General features: G+C 44.7%; 2 protein-coding genes across 6 annotated transcripts; one reads left to right on the top strand and one right to left on the bottom strand.

The window, feature by feature from the left end:
• The first annotated feature begins 140 nt into the window (after nucleotides 1-140).
• Nucleotides 141-12,971, top strand: eps15l1b (epidermal growth factor receptor pathway substrate 15-like 1b). 5 transcript variants are annotated; one of them, XM_029131917.3, is made up of 24 exons: nucleotides 141-256; nucleotides 671-712; nucleotides 827-916; nucleotides 998-1,045; nucleotides 1,139-1,234; nucleotides 1,357-1,422; nucleotides 1,494-1,619; nucleotides 1,734-1,793; nucleotides 1,897-2,184; nucleotides 3,265-3,422; nucleotides 3,512-3,671; nucleotides 3,871-3,927; nucleotides 4,667-4,752; nucleotides 5,164-5,236; nucleotides 5,332-5,493; nucleotides 5,864-6,061; nucleotides 6,513-6,680; nucleotides 7,006-7,114; nucleotides 7,213-7,337; nucleotides 7,501-7,561; nucleotides 8,730-8,800; nucleotides 9,050-9,113; nucleotides 10,973-10,989; nucleotides 11,442-12,971. In XM_029131917.3, exons 1-24 carry the CDS (start codon nucleotides 230-232, stop codon nucleotides 11,586-11,588), a joined length of 2,499 nt encoding a protein of 832 aa, XP_028987750.1. In that variant the 5' UTR covers nucleotides 141-229; the 3' UTR covers nucleotides 11,589-12,971. The 5 variants fall into 5 exon arrangements, with proteins under 5 accessions (XP_028987750.1, XP_055359658.1, XP_028987749.1 ...); XM_055503683.1 differs by lacking the exon at nucleotides 10,973-10,989 and adding an exon at nucleotides 10,270-10,373; XM_029131916.3 differs by having other exon boundaries at nucleotides 10,973-11,583.
• A 1,064-nt stretch (nucleotides 12,972-14,035) lies between these two features.
• klf2b (Kruppel-like factor 2b) lies at nucleotides 14,036-16,433 on the bottom strand. Its single transcript, XM_029132652.3, has 3 exons — nucleotides 16,034-16,433; nucleotides 14,934-15,822; nucleotides 14,036-14,837 (listed from the first exon to the last, which is right to left on the bottom strand). Exons 1-3 carry the CDS (start codon nucleotides 16,103-16,105, stop codon nucleotides 14,662-14,664), a joined length of 1,137 nt encoding a protein of 378 aa, XP_028988485.1. The 5' UTR covers nucleotides 16,106-16,433; the 3' UTR covers nucleotides 14,036-14,661.
• Nucleotides 16,434-17,101: the final 668 nt, after the last annotated feature.

Raw genomic sequence — 17,101 nt, 5'->3', positions numbered from 1 at the left:
ATTACAAAAGAAATATGGATCAAAACTTGATCAAACTTCACATTAGTTTGCTTTTGATAATGTTAGTTCTTTTTTTATAACTCCGTAGTAACTGCCTGCTTTTTGAACTTGCGTTAGCTGTTGATCAGCTGTGTCGCGCCGGGGCTCTTTTCTCTACCGGAACCTCTGCGCTGCCGCTCGTCCCCGCTCGGTTTAGGGGCGTGTGCGCACTCCCGAGACACCAGGAAATATGGCGGCGCTCATGACTCTTATTCAGGTAACAACTTCAAATACCTCAAGAAAAGTCTCCGGTTGTGATATTTGTCGTCGTCAAGTGGTGGTGACAGCCGCCGTACGGTCTTACCACATTAATGGTCTATGCGCAGCGGAGAATTCTGGCCCGTGGGGGTGTGTTAGCAACCTTACGTTATCATGTAGCGTTCAGTGGAAGTGGTTAGCTAAGTTACTGTACGTTGGAGGGGCAGATGACGCTGTTATTCAGAGTACAAAGCCGGTTACTAGTTAAAAACTAACATGAACTGATCTAACGTTAGCTTATCCAGTTTTAGCTCAGCGGACTGTAGTGTGGCTACGCGTTTAGCCAGTTGTAGCTTCCTAACAAATGAGCTAATTTGGATATGTGCTAGCTGACCTATTGGGGGTTATACTTCTTACGTGTGTGCGTCTCCAGTTATCAGGTGGAAACCCGGTCTATGAAAGCTACTACAGACAGGTGAGGTCTTTTCACCCACTCTGCAAACCAGTTAATGCTTTCTGACATGTATAAACAGTCAACGCAGTCATGTCAGTTGTACCCACTTAGTGTGTTGCTGTTTGTTATTCGTAGTTGGATCCAGGTCACACGGGCAGAATATCAGCTGGAGATGCAGCTCAGTTCCTTAAGAAGTCAGGACTCTCGGATGTTACGCTGGGAAAGGTAAGTTTCAAACACGCACACACAAAACCACTTACATGTCTAGTCACTAACATTTAGACTGTTTCTTTCCCTTTTTCATAGATTTGGGAGTTGGCTGATTCGGAAAGAAAAGGATTTTTGGATAAACGAGTGAGACTGAATTTCTCAATACATTTTAAAGGAATGCTGATGCTGACGTGTGCATAAACCACAGCATTTCCCTTTACTTTCTTCCTTTTTTAGGGTTTCTTCATAGCTTTGAGACTGGTGGCCTCAGCACAGAGTGGAAATGATATCAGCCTTTACAACCTTAACCAAACCTTAGCGGCACCCAAATTTGTAAGAGTAAAAAATGCTTTTCTGAAATGACATGTTAGACAAAATTAAGTGTGAGAAATTAATAGGTATTGTTAGTCTAAGAAAGTAATATGTTGGTGTGCTGTACCTTTTATCTTTTACAGAAAGACACTAACAGCCCATTATTAAGTGTTCCAATGATAACACCTGACTCACAGTGGGCTATAAGGGTAAGGCATGTTATGATCATTCTTCAGGATGTAAGTAAATTTATCTCATTAAATTTTTATTGCATTCTCAGCCTGATGAAAAGGGGAAATTTGAGAGCATTTTTGAAAGTCTGTCCCCTGTCAATGGTCTCCTCCCTGGTGATAAAGTCAGGCCAGTTTTGATGAACTCCAACCTACCTCTGGATGTTTTAGGAAAGGTAAACAAATTTGTCTTGTTTCATTGTTAGACAGTCTGTGCTGACTCTGGAGTGCTACCAAGCTAAAAATGACTACATAAGGTTTATTTAGTCATTTTATGTATTGTTTTGTAGATTTGGGACCTAAGTGATGTCGACAAAGATGGATATCTGGACAAAGAGGAATTCACAGTGGTGAGCTTGCTTATGTGTACTTTGGAATAGATAGGGGTGTAGGTATTAGTGAAGGAGATCTAACCAAAAAATTTATAAATAATTAGATGACTCTGTTTTCTAGGTCATGCATCTTGTCTATAGGACCATGGAAAAGGAGCCTCTTCCAGCTACTTTACCTGCTTCCCTCATCCCCCCATCTAAAAGAAAGAAGGCTGCAGGAGCACTGCCTGGTGCTGTGGGGGTGCTGCCTGGCGCTATGGGTGTGCTGCCTGTTCCTTCAGGGCTTGGTGTCACCTCAACTCCTATCATGGAGACCTTAAGAAGTACTCCTCCTCTGGGTAGTGCGTCTTCCCTGAGTCCCAGTATTGTCAATGTTTCACCCAAACACTCCTTCAAATCCAGCTCACCGGTATGTTGCCTGAAGTGTGTTTCTCTTCTCAGGTGTTGTGACTGCATTATTTCAGTTATGTGCACAAAACAATGAAACTACCATGTAGTGTCCTGCATTACTTTCATGTTAAATGTAAGATTGTGACGAGGGCAGTTTTTTTACAAAGTAAATCTTCACAATCTTCACCGATTGTCTGTGTGCACAAGTGTGTACATTCTTAGCTGCTTTGCTAACTGTTTATAAAGTTGTTTCCTTCATGAAGCAGGAAAAGAAATGCTGCCTTACTGAAATAAAAGACTGCATGCTTAACATTAGTCAGGGGTTCCAAAACCTGATTCTCAAGTTTCACTGTCTTGCCCTGCTCAAGGCTGATTACCTGGATCAGTTACTGTAAGGTCAGTCACTTTGAAGCTAAAGGATACCATCTCAATGAGTGTGGTATAAATTAAATCAATTCCTGTTTTTTCTGCTTCTAAATGAAGGGACATGACTGACAGAAATTAATTAGCAGGGCCAGATATTTGGAAAACAAGCAGATGAGTAGACCTTGGGAACAGTTTGTAGATGCGTGTAACCCAGGACTTTTCAAAAGAACCAGTTTGTCATGTATTGATTCTTTGCTTCAGGTAATGGGTAGACTTGTTTTGCCTCATTGTTTTAAGTGTAGTGAATAGGTGTGTGAGTTTCTCTTTCTGTGCCTTTTTAAAACAGCAGATATCGTCTACAACCTGCAGTCTGTCAATGATAAAGATAAACCGACACAACTCAGTTTTCCGTGTAATTACCCAAAGCTAAAAACTAGAGTAGTCCATACCACATGTCATTTCTGATAGAAATAAAACATTAATACACTAAAACAGTACTAAATATGTACATACACTTACCTGGATTAGTTGTCTATTTACAGTAACGTCATTGTATTCTTAGATTTTACATAATATTATGAGTTTTGCATTTGTGTGAATGCATGTGATTTATAAACAAACCAGTAAGGTACTTCATGCTGGGAGCGTTTTAGGAAGGGTTTGTACTGTTTTCTTTGTTAGCTAGTATCTCTTATTTTAACTTCCATGTGTGTCGCATTTCTTTTAATTCTAGCCAGTGGTGAACTGGGTGGTACCAGTGGCTGACAGGGAGAGGTATGATGAACTTTTCAGGCAGACAGACTTGGACAATGACGGCCTTGTCAGCGGCACTGAGGTCATAGAGATCTTCATGCAGTCCACTCTCTCACAGACAATGTTGGCACAGATATGGTCAGTCCAGTTCAGACTAAATGTGTGTTTTCCTTTTTTTTTCTCCAAAGAATATGTGTTAAACGATCAACTTTCTCTTTCTGTTAAAGGGGATTGGCTGATACTAAACAGACAGGCAAGCTGACCCGGGAGCAGTTCTCTCTGGCCATGTATCTGATCCATCAGAAGTCCAATAAAGGTGTAGACCCTCCCTCCGCTCTCACTCCGGACATGATTCCCCCCTCAGAAAGAAGTGCAACTTCAGTGGCTGTGAGTTTTGACGTTAGCCCATCCACTGCTTTACTTCTTACCAGCCCTATTTATTTGAATTCTCACTTGCATCTGTACTGCAGCGCTGTTTCCATACGTTTCTGTATGGATTTGAAAGTTTTACTGTCTACCCTTAAGCTTTGCAAAACAATTGTTTCTGCTTTTGCTTTTTTGAGCTCTTTTCTGTCCTGCCTACCAGAACTACACGGGGTTTATATCTTCTGTGAGGCCTGCTGCACTTTCTAATATGCGAAGAGTGAGTAGTTGAGCTTTGTGTCACAAGATGGCGCTTATGTTCCATCGTATTTGTATGTCTGAAGCGTGTGTCAATAGGACTGCATGCTGCCACCTGCTGTTGATTTGTCAGGAATAGTACAATAAACTAAAGTTCCAACTGTCAAATGACTCACTAAGTCACTAAGAGTAGTTAACAGTAAGGAAAGTAATTTATTGTATCCTTCATTGTAATAGACGTGGATACAAATATGCATTTATCTAAGTATCATTTCAAACATGTTTTACACACTTCCTTCAGGGGGTCTAATGTTAACGGGAAATTCAGTTTACCACAGGTGTGTTGATCACTGGCCAAATTTCTCTGTACTATACTATACATTCTTCTGTATTGTTCTGTCTGCGTGCATCACTTTTATTCATGCATTGTCTGACTCTCTTGCTCTTTTCCTAGCTGTGCGAGGTGCTGTGTTTCCTTCCTGTGTCTTTGTTTTGTTACACGTATCAGTGGGGAGCTCCTGTCTCCCCAGCGTGCCACTCATGTCCCTTCTGCTCTCTTCCTTCTCTCCCCTGAAGCTGTGCAGAGCATTTTTCCCCTCTCATGTCTTCTTTACCTTCATTTAATCCATTTCCCTGTCCTACCTTGAACTGTCACCTGTGTTGTCTCTGTTTTCACCTCCTGTCACCCACATGTCTTCCACGTATTTTCTTACCAACTCTCCATTTCTCTCTCTCATCTGTCTCAATGTCTCTCGCCTCAGGACAGCATCGGCTCCACAGGGTCGGTAGAGCTGACAGGCATGAAAGAGTTGGATGACCTCAGCCAGGAAATAGCTCAGCTGCAGAGGTGAGCCCCTGCACCGTGAGTAGCAGGAGGATGGCTTTGTTTTACTTCCTTTAAGAAAAGGGGGGTGGTGATGTGAAGCACAGTTAAGTTATTTGTTATAGATTTTCCGTGCTCTCGTTGTTTGTTTTGTCTTCTAACGGAGACAATAGGACTTTTCTAATAATGCTTTCAGGTGATCTAAGTCACTGTTAACTTATCGTGTTTCTGCGTGTGTGCGCGCGTGTGTCTGCGTGTGTGTGTGTGTGTGTGCAATCTCAGTATGTAACGTATGCAGCTGTAATCAAACAGATATCCCTTCTGTTCCTTTTAGTAACCATCAGTTGACAGTCATTGGCATGTTGTTGTTGTTGTTGTTGTTGTTGTTGTTAGGATTTATTAAATGTTGCTTCTTTGGGTTTTTTTCATCTAAAGAGACAAATTCATCCTGGAGCAAGAAATCCGGCTAAAGGAGGAAACTATCAGACAACAAAACAGTGAAGTTCAGGTAAGGACGCACTGCAATAATGTACAAATGTGAACTATAGAAGCTTGCAATTGAAGCTCTGACTGACAATTGTGTGCGGGTTCACGTTCCCTTAGGACATGCAGAATGACTTGGACAGGGAAAGCAGCAGCCTTCAGGACTTGGAGTCCCAAAAGCAGGATGCCCAGGAACGTCTGGAGGAGATGGATCAGCAGCGTTCCAAGCTGGAAGGAATGCTCAACGACGTCAAGCAGAAGTGCCAAGAGGAGTCCCAGATGGTTAGATATTATCAAATTAGCATGAAATAATCATTAGGGATCATGTCGTGTTTCTAATCATGCTCCTGCTTTGGTGTTATCTTATTGTGGTAAAAGTTCAGTGCGTTGCTGATAACACTTTGGTATTTTTAGAGTGAGATAATGCCACATATCAAATGTCAAACAAAGAGTGAGGTAAGCAGAATTTGATAGGAAGCCGCACCAGAGAAATTACGTACATGTTAGGAAGTGAAGCATTACTAATTGAGAAATGAAATGGCAGTAAGGTTTTAAGACAAACTTGCATCAAAGCAGGTACATTAAAATCAAAGCTAACATCTCTCTAACATCATTTTTTTGTTTTTGTTTTTGCTGGCCATCCAAAATCCAGATCACGTCCCTGCAGAGCCAGATCAGCTCGCAGGAGACTGACCTTCGCAGCCAAGAGAGTGAACTGAGTCGCACCAAGATGAATCTGAGCCGCCTGCAGGAGGAGGAGGCCCAGCTGGAGCAGAACCTGCTCTCCGCTCGCGTCCGCTTAGACAGTATCATCAAGTCTCTGAAAACCACGCAGGAAGAGATCAACCAGGTCAGGGCAGCTAGCGTGCCATGGTAGTGTGTTCTGTATAGGAGTGTGTCACTTCTGGCCTTTTAAAATGTTTGCCTGACCTAGTAATGTGTGGCATAAGATAAGGCTGAGATTAGATAGATTTATAAGGATTATATATATATATATATATATATATATATATTTATATAATACAGGAATTAGAGAAAATTCATATGGATTTCTGTTTATAACAGTTGGTTTGGTTTGAGTTGGAATTAGTCTCCCTTATATTTCTATTGAAGCAAGATGAAATGAACACATGAAATTAAAACGAAATGCACTGAAATTTAATTTTTTCTAACTAATTCATTAGTCACCATTAATTCATGATCACATTATACATTTTCTTGTCAGCTTGTTCTAAACTGACTTATCGAAGCTTATATCAGTCAAACTCTTATTAAAGGTTGTTTTATGTGGGTTTTTTTAGGCCCGCAGTAAACTCTCGCTGATCCAGGACAGCCAAAAAGAGGTGACCAAGACCATTGAACAGTATAACAGCGCTTTGAATGACTTGAATAGTGGGAACCTCAGCAACCTGCCGGACTTGAGCGAAGGATTCCCTGAGAAGGAAAACGGAGGTTTAAGAAGTCCAGTAGTGAGTAGTTGCTTTCTTAAAATAGAGGTTTTTCCAGGCTCCTGCCTGATAACCTGCTTCTGATTTGGGACAAGCAAACAAACAGACAAGGGCCTTTTATAACGCATGATCCTAATTCCCCTAATGTTTTGTAGTTTTTTTCCTATCATTTAAAAGTATTGTTCTCTCTTTTTCTTTGAGGTTTTTGAAAATGCACATCCTTTTTCTATTGTCATGTTGTTCTGCAAACCTTCTAAAATAGTCACTAACAGCATTTTTATACTTTACTGTCAAATCATTTTGTTGCCACATTTGTTACAATATATTTTATGCTCCCATTCGTTAGGGGGGATCTCTCAAATCTAGAATAGCAAAGTTTAACAACAGCAGCTTCAAGGAGCCTCCAGCCGACCCCTTCCAGAGAGAGAACCCCTTCAACTCCGACCCCTTTAAAGGTCTGAAGTTCAGATCAGTGATGTTTAGATGTTTGTTGCACCTTGAAGCTTTTCATGCTGTAAAACAACTGAGGCTGGGAGTGATTCTTTTTTCTTAGATCCGTTTGGAGGAGACCCTTTCAAACAAAGCGATCCCTTCAAAGGCACATCTTCTGATGATTTCTTTAAGAGTACAGACAGACCCTCAGAGCCTTTTGGTAGAAAACCCCCCCCTCCAGCCAAGGTATCTTACACGCTGCCTTTGTAAAACTAAAGTGACACTACATGTAAAGACGCGTCATGTTTGTTAAATGACTATAGAGACACCAGTACTAAATGACTTGCTGTTGCTCTGACGTCTTTACCCTATGACGCTGTTCACTGATGTGTTTTTCCTCTTTTCTCAGCCCAGTGTCTTTGGCAGTAGTGACCCGTTTGCATCAAAAAGCCCAACTCTAAAGGATTCAGGTAACTTGCTGCTCAAATGCAGTGTGTGTCTGTGTATTACTGCTTGACACAAATGTAGCACAGTGCTTGTTTTCCATACATGTCATGTTTATCCTCCTCCTCGTGTAGTGGAGTCACGGTGCTGCCCTTGTGTGTACTCTGTTTACTTATTGCCATGTCACCGTGTCACACTCATACAGCAACCACGCAGTCCTCCCCCTGCTACATTTTCCGTGCAGGTTTCTTAGTGTGACTACAAACCTGCATCTGAACATGACAGAATGTTCTGTGAAGAGTTATTCTTCGCCGTTCTGGGTGACGTGGTAGATTTAGTTTTTATTCAGGGGTGGGGGCATTAAGGGCAAACAATTTTTACTCGCTGTGGCTTCAATTTTTCCTGTGGTTCGGGGCTATTTTTAGAAATGTACCTACGCATTTAACTACAGACCAACTAAAAATACTCCCCTTACCCTGGAAAAACAGGAGGCTGGCAGGAGCCAAGCATAACAGCACTCTGTGACTGCTGGTCCTACTCTAATAGAATACACTGGCAGCCCTCTAACCGCTTCACTGCTGCCTCTGTGATGTCTTCATATCTCCTCGAGCTGCTGCCGTTTCTTCAGTGTGGACGTTGTTTAAAGCCGGCGGTTGCTGCAGGTCAAATCTCTGCTCTGCTACACACCTTCAGACGAACACAGAGGCAACTGTACAGCTGAGCTGAGTTACTGTGCGTGAAAGAAAACACCGCCTGCTTCACATGAATGGGGTCTCTTGTGGTCGCACAAACACAACAAACATATAGTGTTACAATGTTTTGTTTTTTCACTGTGACCATCGGCAGCTTGGCTTTTTTTTTCTTTCATTAAAAGTGCGGCCTACCGCTGAGCTTCAAAACAACCCGGGCACAGTTCTGGTCAACAGTGCGCCAACTGATGCCTTTAATTAGTTGATCAGATGCATACGTCAGGTTCAACAAAACCTCTGCTTTCCAGGTTTTTGTGAAATGTCATGGAAAATTAAACGTTCGTGCCACATTCCCTCCTCCGAAAATAGTACGTACTCAGAACAGGCAGGGCACAGAAACCGATTCTGAACGTGCGGTTTGGGGCTGAACTTCATTATAGTTTTGGGATTTTTCCATAAACATATTCAAACGTTCCAAATGCTTTTCAATGTACTTTTGTCACAGATGCGTTTGGGACTGCAGACCCCTTTGGAAGCAAGGGAGGAGGATTTGCTGACTTTAGTCAGATGTCAAAGGTAAGCTCCTGGGGCTCCTGCAGCTATGAATCACTCGGGCCATAAAGCATCCTTTTCCACTTAAGCTGTAGAAAGCTGTGTTGTTCATTTCTCCCTAATCATGAGTGATTTTTTTTTTTTATTTCTCTGTCAATTTATCACATTTATGAAAACAGCCATGAGATTTTTGCTAATGTTTCTGCTACTCATCATTTTCTGTGATCTCTGAGTTGTTGTTTTTTGTTTTTATCTTCTCTGATGTTTGAAAAGAAGTCAAACAATCCTGTGCCCCCGGCAAAGAAAAATGTGCCTAACCGGCCCGCTCCTCCATATGGTGAGCTCTGATGTGATGCATGTTCATAAATCATACGTGTGAATGTTCATGGTTGCTGCTTAACTTGACATCAGCAGTTCACTGCTGTTCATAAATAGCATGTAAGGCTGTTTTAAAGCATTTATATCATTTATTTTGCCCGAGTCGTCTTGTGTACTTTTTATTTGCTTTCGCTCCGTGTACTGGGTGAACATACAAACAACAACGTTCATCGCGATAAACTGTGGTTCTGCTGTGTCCTCCGCTGAGGTGTGACCATGCCGAGAAAGTCATTTCTTCTTTTGAAGCTGTGACAGGAAGGCTGATGGCAGGTTACAAGCTGGTGGGAAAGCCAGTTCTGTGTGGGTTAAGCTGGTTCACAGTGTGATGCGACTAAAGCCACTCTTCCTCCATTTAGATGCATTTGGAGTTTTTTTTTAGCCTGTGTGTGTGCGACACACTTCTCTCACACACACTCACGGGCCATGCCCAGGACATGCCCTTCCGCTGTTGCCTTGTGCTTATTGTTTCAGCAGAAGCATCAGCGTGAGAAAGTTGGCCTTCCTCTTTGCTTCACCACACAGTAAAGGGTAAGCATGAGTACCCACTGTTGGCCAATGAGCTACCTTTAGACGTGTGCCTCGCATGGGGAAGTGAGAAGCCCCCTCTCGAACTCTCGGGCTCTTCTGAACGCAGGGTCAACTGCACAACTAGCTTTGGTGCAGGGAGTAAGTGTTATTGAGCTGCGTTGGTGTGTTCCAGCGATGTCCGACAGCCCTTTACGAGTGTATGTATGCATGTGTTTAAATGAGCAGTAAGTTGAAGGGAGATTAATTCTTGTATTCTGATATGTCGAAATAAACACCACTATCAATACGGAACATGTTCAAAGCACTTGGGTGTGTCCTTTTTACAATTATGTTCCAAAAAAGCAACACCGAAGCCGCAATGCTTCAGTGCTCTTTACTCAAATTGTGGTTAGCACCTTTTTTTTTTTTTTTAAAGCGATATCACCCGTGGGTGAGTACTGAGCTTAAACAGGCTTCCTGTGAAAAGTGATCAACATGGCCATTACAAGGCACGCGCTTTAAGTGTGATGCTGTTTTCCCAGGGGGTTAAAGGTCATTAGGCTTTGTTTTCACAGATTGATGGTTGATATAAATGTCCTCTCCTCCAGGAGCTCTGCTCAGTGTGGGTTCAGCAGAGGCGTTCCACAGCGCGTGCAGTAGAGGCTGTTTTGTTACAGAACACCGTCCTGTGGCTTTTGCAGATTTTGCCTCTGTGAGTGTCGTCTTCTTGGTTCCCCCTGAGGTGCCTGCATGATCTTCTGACCTTGGGTCATTACTTAGAGCAGGCGACTCAACGGTTTTAGCTTTCTGTTGCTGGGGCCTGTGTCGATCACAGGACCTGACTAACGTCTCAGAGCTGCGTAAGCTCTCGGTGTGAAACCACAATCCATGTTTGCATGACTCCTTGGACGGCTCCAGAGTTACCTTCATCGAGCGGTGAGGCGACTTGCATGCTCACTGTGGTCTTTAGCTTCAGCCTTGACAGGAAGTGAGCTGTTGTACACTTACACGTGCACTGGTGAACGTCTTCAGGCAGCGCTTTAAAGCACACGCTAAGGCTCACGTTGTCGGAGCGTTATCGGCCTGGAAGCAGAGCAAAAGGACCTCTTTGTTCCTCGCCCTCCGCTTCTTTACCATCGCGGTTAACCGACGGCTGAGCACGTTCTCGAGCGGAGAAATTCTGCATGGCAGCTTTTTGTGTCTGGGTTTTATCATCTGACGAGACGTGAATTCATATTTGTCCCTCATGTCTGCATGACGGTTGTGAAAGGGGTTTGTTTTCTTCTGTTGTAATCTTTGTTTTTCTGCCAGGATCTGAACATGTCAAGGTAAGACCGTACGAGGGTGTGGTGGTCAGTCCTTTGCATGTGAACAGCTTGTCCGCACTGCATAATCTGAGAGCCGTGATTCACAAGCACAATTATCCTCAACAAATGTTCATCATGCACTGGAAATTTGCGGGAAACAGTCATTTCTGGTGCCAGTGTAGCACTGCATATTGAGAGAAAATCTTTTTTCTTTTGTGCTGCTTTCTTGGCTTTTTTTGTCACATCCAAGGCTTTTTTTGTCAACATCCAAGTCAATTGTAATTGTTTATTTGCTCAAATTGCTGCTATTATGTGTAGATTTGTGTGCAGCCGTAGTTTTAGTTCCGCCTAATGGGAAAAGCCTGATTTCAAATTTGCATCCACGTTTTATTATCAGCTAATGTTCAATCTCTGTCTTTTCGTGTGTGTGTGTGTGTGTGTTTCTCCATCTAATGCTGGACTTCCTGCCCTAGTTTGGAAGTGAGAGACAGCAGCTGGATTGGGCCAAGCGGGAGAGCGAGCGTGAGGAGCAGGAGAGGCTGAGGAGGCTGCGGCTCCAGGAGCAGCAGGACCTGGAGCTCGCCATCGCTCTGAGCAAAGCCGACATGCCCGGCGCCTGACACGGCCCGGCCCAGATCGCCCCGCCCCGCCCCAGCTTTTAGTCTTCTTTCTGCCTTACAGTCCGCAGGCCCATGACAGCAGCACAGACACTGGCCCAATATGACTAGCAGCCCCTGTTACCAATTTGAAGAGAGCAGTGCTTCCCCGGCGCGATTGGACTCGTGTCAGATGATTCCACATTTAGCAGCCAGTTCAGGTTCAGTGCTCCCAAAGTCCACGGCTCCTATAATCATGGACAATAAGGGAGCCACTAGATTTAAGCCTCACTTCATCCTGCAAGAACATAGCGATTTAATGCAACCTGAACCAAACCAGCACAGTTCCTGACTACAACCTACATCTAGCTCTTTATAAGTCTGTCTTAAGTCTGTTTGTTGCATCAAAACAACATTTTATGTTATTTTACTTTAGATGAATGAAGGATTTGGACAGTGCACTGGTTTTAATGGGTTTTTTTTGTTAATTTGTTAAACATTTATATAAAAACGCCAACCCATACACAAGAACTGTCCTGTTCAATTAGTTTTGTAAGGAAACAGCTGTAAATACTGAGACAATGAGGAAAACAAAGAGCTGAAATGTAGGCATTAGCATGGAAACGGCATGATTTAGGTTTTTATCTTAATGTTACAAGTGTTCCTAGCATTTGCTATTTAACTGCTATTTATAACTTTAAACGGATTGAAGCCAATGTTTCTTACCAACAAACTCTCCAAGACAAACATGACGTTTATGCTTGAAAGGCATCTTAGTTAGCTTTCCTTTATATTAACCTGACTCTGTGTCATCGTTCATTGTACGATCATCAAGTTGCAGTCGATATTCACTGACGTCTTCCTTTATTGTGAACAAAGTTCAGTCCATCTCAATGATCCGTTGCATCATTCAGCAATCGGCGTCACATGGTTTATCGTTGGTTTCCTTCCCAACCATGTTGCACTCCCATACAACTAAAAGCCTCTTGGAAACCAAGTATAAAACGATCTAGTTTATCCTGGTGCTGTTACATCAAACTGTCCTTTTTTACTATGTCTGTACTCGCTCTAATCCGTGATCTTTATTTCTGGTTATGTCTTTAGGTTTAATATCGTCTGATCGAGTTCGAGGACATTTGTACAAAGGCCTTAAATTATTGCTTCTTTGTAATTATGTGACACTAATCAGGTTCATTCAACACATAATGTAAGCACTGTATATTCCAGAACCTACTGGACATGTGCAGAGTGGCAGCGCCTTATTTATCAACATATCAGCATTGTAACATGATATATTGCACAGTATGTATGTGTATGTTTGTGATTATCCATTGTTGTTGTTTTTTTTTTTAAATAACCAAGTAGCTCAAAACATTAATGGCTAAATAAAACTGGTTTATAAGATTACTGGAACCTGGTACTTATTGAATGGAAATGTGAATGGAAACGACCCAGAGTGAAGGGTTGACGATGCCACGTTAATGTATCTGATGAATACAGACGTCAGTTAAAGTTTCCCAAAGAAACAGCGGTGTTAAGTAAAGTGTTCTTAGGTGCTATTTGCATCTTTCTTTACTTTATCTGGTGAAGTAGAGTTATGCTACAGTGAATTTAAAGTTGTGCTTGTGCATGTCTTGAAGTTCTGTTTTGATATTGGAACAAAAAAAAGTGAAATGAGAGTGATAACATTTGAATGTTCCAATGCAGATATTTTGGTCTTGGTTGGTACTTCCTCTTTTTCAGAATAAATTCTAGTAAAAAGTGACACATTTAAGTCACATTCTCATGGTTTATATTTATGGATGTGCTGAACTGTGGAGCAGCGTGACTCCATACGTGACCCCGTGCTTTGTCCCATCACACTGTGCTGAAGCGGTAAAATTGGAACAACGCAGACGTGGGGAATTGTTTTATTAGCGCCACATATGAGGAGCAGTGTTTCCTATCGGCTTGATTTGTTTTAATGCGTGTACATCCGCTCCTGGTGTGGGTGAAACAAAGTCCTTGCTGACACCAAACAGACGCAGACTTTGAAACGCTGCTGCCGAGTGGCTCCGTGTAATTGTAGTATTAAGGTCCTTTGATGTGCCACTGTAATTTCTACCCATCAGAAATGGAGTCTATGGGCTCCCTGATGAGGGTTTGCTGTGCCCCTCTGTCCAGACGGCTCCCGGCCCACTCTGTAATTATGGAAATGCAGTGTTTGTATTTATAGGCTGAGCCCACAAGCGGCTGCCCTTCTCTGTCTTGCAGCTGCACAACATCAGAGTGGAAATCAAGTGCTGGCGTTTTCAAATGTAAGTGGCTACGAGGCGTGAGCGGTGCGATGGGCTGCAGGTCTGCTGCACCTCCTGAGCCGCCCTGCGCGCACGATGCGAGAAGCGCTCTCAGATGTGGTTTATATAAGTCAATGTGTGAACAAGATGACTCCAGAATGAGTAAGCGTGCATGAAACGATCCCAGTCGACTGCTCCGTGTCATTGTTTTAATATTTACAATAAATACATTTTACAGTATAAAATCCATGTACATATTTATATAAATTTAAGTAAAAAATAATACACAGGACGTCAAGCCCTGATAATGTACAGAGGGGTTGGATCCAAAAGTTTCACACCAGAAGAAACGAGCATAACTCCAAATAGAGAAAGCAATAAAATAAAACAGGCCGTCCAGACACTGAGGCAGTTTGAAAAACATTGTCTTGCACATGTCAGGGAACCGTATGTGCACTTGAGTCCTATAATTAAGGATTAAGGATTATGTGGCCATGTCGTTCTGTCACGAACAGTTTTACAGTGATAAAAAAGGCACTTGTGTCAAACACCGCATTCCAGTTCTGTCGAGGAAGAGTAGTATGTACAGGGCCAGCCCCTTCTTGGTCCGCCTGCTCGAGAGCAAACAAGCTTTTCTAAAGCTTTCCTACAACCAAAGTAGTACCAGCTACGTTATTAAAAATAATAACACAAACTTTTAAAATCAATATTATATAAAAAGACTTTGGTCATGTGGTGAACAATTTAAATAAAAAATACATCAGTTGAATCACTATAAAAATAACACCCCCCCTCGATCCCCCAGTTCATGTGTGACTTCTTCACATGTGTCTCTTCATGTGGAGCGCCAGGTGGTCCGACCTGGAGAAGGCGCGCTCGCACAGGTGGCACTGGAACGGCCGGTGGCCCGTGTGTTTGCGGAAGTGACGGGTCAGCTCGTCGGAGCGGGCGAACTTCCAGCCGCAGCCCTCCCAGCTGCAGTGGTACGGCTTCTCACCTGCACGGGACACAAGAGTGGCAACATGAGCGCGTGCTCGACGGACGGCGGCGCCGCCGCGCAGCGCGTCGCCGGCGCACGTGCGCGCGGACTTACCGGTGTGAGTCCTCAGGTGCGCCTTCAGGTGGGAGCTCTTGGTGTACGTCTTCCCGCAGCCGGCGAAGGTGCAGGTGTGCGTCGCGGTGCGCTTCCGGGGCCACGTGCGCCGCCCCCTCTTGGGCTTGGACTCGAGCAGCTCCAGCGGGGAGGAGGGGGGGGTGAGCATCACCCTCTGCGCGCCCGGCTGCAGGCCGAGCCCCTCGTCATACATGCCGAAGGCGCCGTGCGGTGCGTGGTAGGGCATCTGCATGTGCGGGGCCGGCGGGTGGTGCGGGAACGCCGCCGGCGCGTGGTACTTCTGCGGGAAGCTCATCGGCGCACACAGCTGCGCCTGGCAGTCCAGCGCGCCCTGGTCATCGGGGCTGAGCGGCGGCGTCATGCTGCTGGCCGCCCGCGGAGAGATCGCCACCCGCGGCTGCTCGAAGGACATCATGCACGAAACGTTGCCCTCCTGCTTGATTTTGCTGCAGCTCTGCGGCACCATCCCCATAACGGGTCCGTAACTGTCCATGGACGGCTCCACTTTGATGTTCTCCGTGCGGGGAAAGGGCGCAGAGTGGACGTAAAACCGCCCCTGGACGCCGGGGCTGCGCGCGACGCCGTAGCCGCCGGTGCCCTCGGAGCGGAGCAGCTCGGTCATGAGGCTGGCGCCGTACGGGGGCGGCGGGGAGCGGTGGTCGTCTGCCGCGTACGGCACGGAGCTGCCCGCTGGGTACATGCTGGCGTCCACCGCGCCCCCGTATTCCGGAGCGTTGTCTGAGCACGTTGTGTTGGCGAGAATAAAATCCAGATCCAAGAAATTACTCAGATCCTCGTCGTCCTTTTTGCCGTGATTGTCCAGGTTGTGTACCATTTCAAGCATGGAGCAGTTATCGCCTTTCCACCTCTGGAAGAATGAAGAAAAGTTACTTTTTAGGACAATTATGGTGATATTGATGCAAAAAAACATTTTACACTGCAAAAAATACTAAATGGTCTCAATCCAGCTTTTTGTCTGTTGTTGCTATAAAGCGCAAATGAGTTCCAACAACTTTACGCAAACATTAAATTAGAGCCCAAACAGGTGAATGTGCAAACGCGCAGGAGGATGAACTCACGTTTTCCCAGGTTTTCTCTCTTTGGTTTGAGAATGTCGAAAACGACGGCAGCATCACTCCGGTTAAGGCCATCGCTCGGTGAAATAAAAAAAAAAAAAACAAAACAAATTCTCTCGTCAAAGTTGCCTCGCGTTCAGCGGCAGCCGCGCCAGAGTCCGTGCGCCTATTTCACAGTGGCTTCGCCGCAGCTGCGCTCCGAAGACATGAACCAGGTTTAAGAGTGGTAGGAGGTCCCGCAAACTTATAAGTCTGTCGCTGGAGCGCGCCTGGCCAATTGTGAGCGCTCAGGAAACAACGTAAAGTTCGGTAAATTTAGCTCTTTATAAAGCAGCTCGTGCAGGCAGCGGGGATCAGTGCGCCCTGTGACTGTACGCGCAGCGCAGAGGATCCTATAAACAGCGGGCCCGCCCCCGAGCGATGACGTAGACGGAGACCGGCCCACCTGAGAAAAAAAAAAAAAAAAAAAAACCTGGAAAAAAGTTGCAGGCAAATTACAAACACTCAGGCAATATAGCAACCATTACGTAACAGCGTGAATAAGAAGGAGCACGGTGACAGAAAGCGCCGCAGGCCAAGCAGCACCGACGGCATAGCTGAACAGCTTTACGCACAGCTAATTAGCGTGTCCAGTACAATTAGGCTCGGTTGCTTGTAACTCTGGAAGAACAGCCGCGGAAACAAAGAATCAGGACATTTTGTTGCTATGACTCGTTTCTGTTCACGTGTTCCCTTGAATTCCACGTCTCCGAATTCATCCGTGCTGCGTGTTCTTGCCGCTGCAGCGTCGTAAAAGCGCCTCCAAAGCTTCTATTCGACTTTTCCCCGTCGGCGTCTAAAAACCAAGGCAAAGCAGCCCAATCACAGGTGCGCGTGTGCGCGCGCGGGCGCGGGCGCGCGCCCCGCTGCCTCCACCTGCTCGCCGCGTCTCGCTCTCGGCTCATTATCATTACAGGAAGACGGCTTTGTTCCGTCGCAGCGGGCTTGTCCAAACAGGCGCCACGATTGTCTGCAACGGTTTTCGTGCTCCTCGACGCTTTCACCGGTCCCGATGTAAACACGATTGGAGGC

Source organism: Betta splendens, chromosome 17 (genome assembly GCF_900634795.4).
Source record: "Betta splendens chromosome 17, fBetSpl5.4, whole genome shotgun sequence".
Classification (NCBI taxonomy): domain Eukaryota; kingdom Metazoa; phylum Chordata; class Actinopteri; order Anabantiformes; family Osphronemidae; genus Betta; species Betta splendens.
This window is presented reverse-complemented; position numbering and strand designations above follow the sequence as displayed.